Genomic DNA, 4397 nt, shown 5'->3' on the forward strand with positions numbered 1-4397 from the left:
CCTCCAACCAGCCAAGACGTATTATTCATTGTCCCTACACCTTACATGGCGCAGTCGGTAGTCGGCAAATTAAAACAAATTAAGAAAGTGACTACGATCTACAATAATTAAGAGGTGCGAAGTAACAGGAGAACGATGAAAATGAGCGATCACAGAGGTATCTCGCCGATGAGCATGACGGGCAACATCGCCGAGAACTGGAAGACATGGCGGTCCCGGTTCGAGAATTATCTCGTGGCTACGGAAATTAATAAGAGAGAGGAGGCGACACAGTGTGCTCAATTACTGCACTATATTGGTGAAGAAGGCTTCAGGATATATACAACCTTCACGTTCTCGGAGGCGGAGAGAAACAAAATTGCTGTACTGTTCGAGAAATTCGAAGCACATTTCCTGCCGAAGGAGAATTTACCCTATGAGAGATACAAATTCTTCTCTTATAGACAACAGCCTGGTCAGACGTTAGAACAGTTCATCACGGAACTGAAACAAAGGGCCATGAAGTGTAAACTGGGTGAATTACATGACAGTCTCGTCAAAACAATGATAATTTGTGGAGTTAGTAATTCCACAATCCGTGAACAGTTGCTGCAAAAAGACGAGTTAACTCTCGATAAGGCCATCGAGCAGTGCATAATCATCGAGATGTCGAAAGCGAGAAGCGACGCCATTGAGGGAGTGAAAACCAACGGAAACAGCGTGGACGCCATTAACCGGCGGAGAAATCTGCATAGCAACCAGCATGGCGGGACGACCTCGGGCGGTAAACAAGGTCAACGAGCTACCACAAGTACCGGCGGTGGAAATGTCAAGCAAACCAAAACAATAATAGACTGTACGAAATGCGGAAGGTCTCATGCGATCAATAAATGCCCGGCGTATGGAAAAATATGTAACACGTGCCAAATTAAAAATCACTTCGCGAGTCAATGTTTTAAAAATAAAAATAAGGTAAATAAGGCGGAAAATAAAGTGCATGAAGTAGGAGAAGTAGGTAATCCGGAAGATTACATGTTTATCGGCTCAATAGATGTCGATGCGGTAGATTCGAAAGGTACAAATAAGATTCCGACAGGTGAATGGACAACTAACGTTAAAATTAGAGGCAAGGAGGTAAACTTTAAAATGGACACGGGATCTCGAGTAAATACTTTGCCATTAAAGACGTATAACAGGTTAGGATTTCCAAAAAGCGTTTTGAAAAGAACTAATGTAGTATTGTCGGCGTATACAGGTGATTTGCTTAGAATAGTGGGAGATTGTACCATACCATGCGTAATTGGCAAAAAGAGTTATAACCTTCAGTTTTTTGTGATAGATACAGATAAGAAACCACTGTTGGGATTATTGACTTTAATTAAATTAAACTTAGTACAGAAAATAGATGAGGTCGAGTCAATAGATATAAATTATAATAAATTAATTAACGATAACAAAGAGCTGTTTGTAGGTATCGGTTGCTTAAAGGAACCATATCGCATTGAACTGAAGGAAGATGCAACACCTGTAGTACATCCTGCGAGGAAAGTGCCAGTGCACATTAAAGATAAATTAAAAGAAAGTCTGGATGCTCTTGAAAAACAGGGTATTATTGAAAAAGTCGATTATAGCACGGATTGGGTAAATAGTCTTGTCATTGTCAGAAAGCCTAACGGGAAATTACGAATCTGTTTAGATCCACAAGATTTAAACAAGGCAATCAAACGCGAACACTGTCAAATTCCTACTCTTGAACAGATTACTGCTGAATTAAATGGGGCTAAGTATTTTAGTACGCTAGATGCGACGAATGGGTTTTACCAAGTACAATTAGATAAAGAAAGCTCAGATCTGTGCACATTCGCAACACCTTTCGGGAGATATAAATTCTTAAGGATGCCATATGGCATATGCTCAGCACCCGAAGTATTTCAGGAAAAATTTAAATCAATCTTTGACACAGAGGGTTCAAAAGTGTATATTGATGACGTAATTGTTTGGGGTAAGACTAAAGAAGAACATGATAGAAGACTGGTAAAAGTTTTACAGTTAGCGAAAGAAAATAATGTTAAGTTTAATCTAAGTAAATGTAAATTCGGAAGAACAAAAATCGAATATATGGGTCATATAATTACTGACAAGGGCATGTATCCAAATGAAAATAAAATCCGCGCTATAATGGAGTTTCAACAACCAGAAAATAAGAATGATGTTCAGAGATTGTTAGGTATGTTGACCTATGTAAGCAAGTTTGTAAAAGAATTTTCGGATAAAACTGCTCCGTTAAGAAATTTAATCAAAGATAACGTAGAATTTATATGGTTAGACGAGCATACCCGAGCGTTAGACGAAATTAAAAAGATTCTGTGTAAGCAACCAGTCTTACAGTTTTTCGACGCAAGTAAGGAGACCGTTGTCTCAGTAGACGCATCAAAATCAGGGCTGGGGGCTGTCTTAATGCAAAATAAATTACCATGTGCATATGCTTCCAAAGCATTGACGGAAACGCAAACTAGGTATGCGCAAATAGAAAAAGAATTGCTTGCAATCTGTTTCGGATTAACTAAATTTAATGAGTATGTATACGGGAAAAGGGTAATAGTTGAGACAGACCACCAACCCCTGGTTTCGATATTTAAAAAACCCTTGAATAAATGTCCTGCTCGTTTACAGAGAATGAGACTGCAGTTGCAGAAATATGATATTGATTTAAGATATAGACCTGGTAAAGAATTAATACTAGCGGATGCATTGTCAAGAGCGTACGTTAAAGAGCACAACGCAGCGGAATGGGAAGAAGACATTGATGCTCAAGTCTGTTTAATAACTTGTCAGATAAATGCGACACCTCAGAAAATGAAAGAGTTAGTAGTAGAGACAAATAAAGATGAGGAATTGATTGAGCTTAAGAAAGTTATTCTATCGGGATGGCCAAAGAATGAAAAAAAATTATCGGATAGCGTGAAAAGTTACAATCAATACAAAGATGAATTAACGATAGTGAGCGATTTAGTTTTTAAAGGTCAAAGCGTTGTAATTCCGAATAGCATGCGTAGCGAAATGTTAAACAGAGTTCATTATAGTCACTTAGGTGTAAACAAATGTCTCTCAATAGCCCAAGAGTCAATATTTTGGCCTGGAATGATAAATCAAATTAAACAAAAGATCGCTGAATGCCCATTATGTCTAAAGTACGCGAAATCACAGAACAGAGAACCGCTAAAATCTCACGAGATACCGAATTTACCGTGGAATAAGATAGGCTGTGATATTTTCGAACTAAAAGGTAAAAAATACTTATTGTTAATAGATTATTTTTCTAAATATCCGGAAGTCGCAGAACTTGAAAGCATGACTAGTAACACTATAATTAAAAAGATGAAATCGATATTTGCGAGACACGGCATACCGCGGACGGTGATATCTGACGGAGGGACTCAGTTCACTTCAAAAGAGTTTGAACAATTTACAAAAGAATACGAGTTTGATCACATACCATCGTCCCCGACGTATGCACAATCAAATGGAATGTCCGAAAGGAACATACAAACTGTAAAAAGCATGTTTAAGAAAGCTTTAGAAGAGAAATCGGATCTAGACCTTGCGTTATTACATTATAGGAACACGCCAATTCTTGGCAACGTTTCACCAGCGGAAGCGCTAATGTCTAGGAAACTCCGATCTAAATTACCGTATACTAACAAGATGTTAAAACCTAAAGTTGCGACAAAACAAATGGCAGAAACTGTAGCAAAACTACAAAAAAGCGAACAAAAATATTATAATGCGAGAAACGCAAAGGAGTTACCGCAGATACCAGATAATTCCTTTGTATATGTACAACGCAGTCCAAGGTCTGACTGGTATCCTGCTACAATTTTGTGTCAAATAAGAGATAGATCATATAAAGTTAAGCTTCAAAATGGCTCGATACTAGTTAGAAATAGAAGGTTTATAAAACTTGTTAAATCTCCAATTGTATTGAAAAACGCGGCCAAGGAAACAAAAGTTCTTGGAAAAAAGGAGAAAAGGGTAGAACCAAAGATTTATATTGAAATAGTAGATAACGAGGTTGAACCGGATCCAGTTGTAAACGACGAGGTTGAACCTCCTGGTAACAGAAGTTCCTCAAACTCTGATGAGTTCGAAGATGCTAGAATGGAGTCAGAGAGTACAGGATCAGATTCTGAGGTTGAATCAGTAAATCAAACAGTAAGAACTGCGTCCGGCAGAATAAGCAAACCACCTCAGAGACTGAACCTGTAGATTAAGGCATTTAAGATTATATTTGCGTTTTATATTTCCTTTATGATTATAATTGCGTTCTATGTTCCTTTATATTAATTTATGTTTAATCCTAAAAAGGGGAGATGTAAGGTAGATAGCACTTAGTGCATCAACTCTATAATAGAGGACGC

The 4397-nt window shown here is 37.9% G+C and overlaps 1 protein-coding gene across 1 annotated transcript; it reads left to right on the top strand.

Annotated features, from left to right (window-relative positions):
* Positions 1–135: 135 nt before the first annotated feature.
* Positions 136–4245, top strand: LOC112466792 (uncharacterized protein K02A2.6-like). Its single transcript, XM_025035116.1, has one exon. It carries the CDS (start codon positions 136–138, stop codon positions 4243–4245), a length of 4110 nt encoding a protein of 1369 aa, XP_024890884.1.
* Positions 4246–4397: the final 152 nt, after the last annotated feature.

The sequence above is a fragment of the Temnothorax curvispinosus genome, unplaced genomic scaffold, assembly GCF_003070985.1.
Source record: "Temnothorax curvispinosus isolate PA1 unplaced genomic scaffold, ASM307098v1 QBEX01016557.1, whole genome shotgun sequence".
NCBI classification, from domain to species: Eukaryota; Metazoa; Arthropoda; class Insecta; order Hymenoptera; family Formicidae; genus Temnothorax; species Temnothorax curvispinosus.

What these genes read in the sequence shown, in the direction of transcription:
- LOC112466792 (XM_025035116.1), top strand. Translation starts at nt 136, where the DNA reads ATGAAAATGAGCGATCACAGAGGTATCTCGCCGATGAGCATGACGGGC.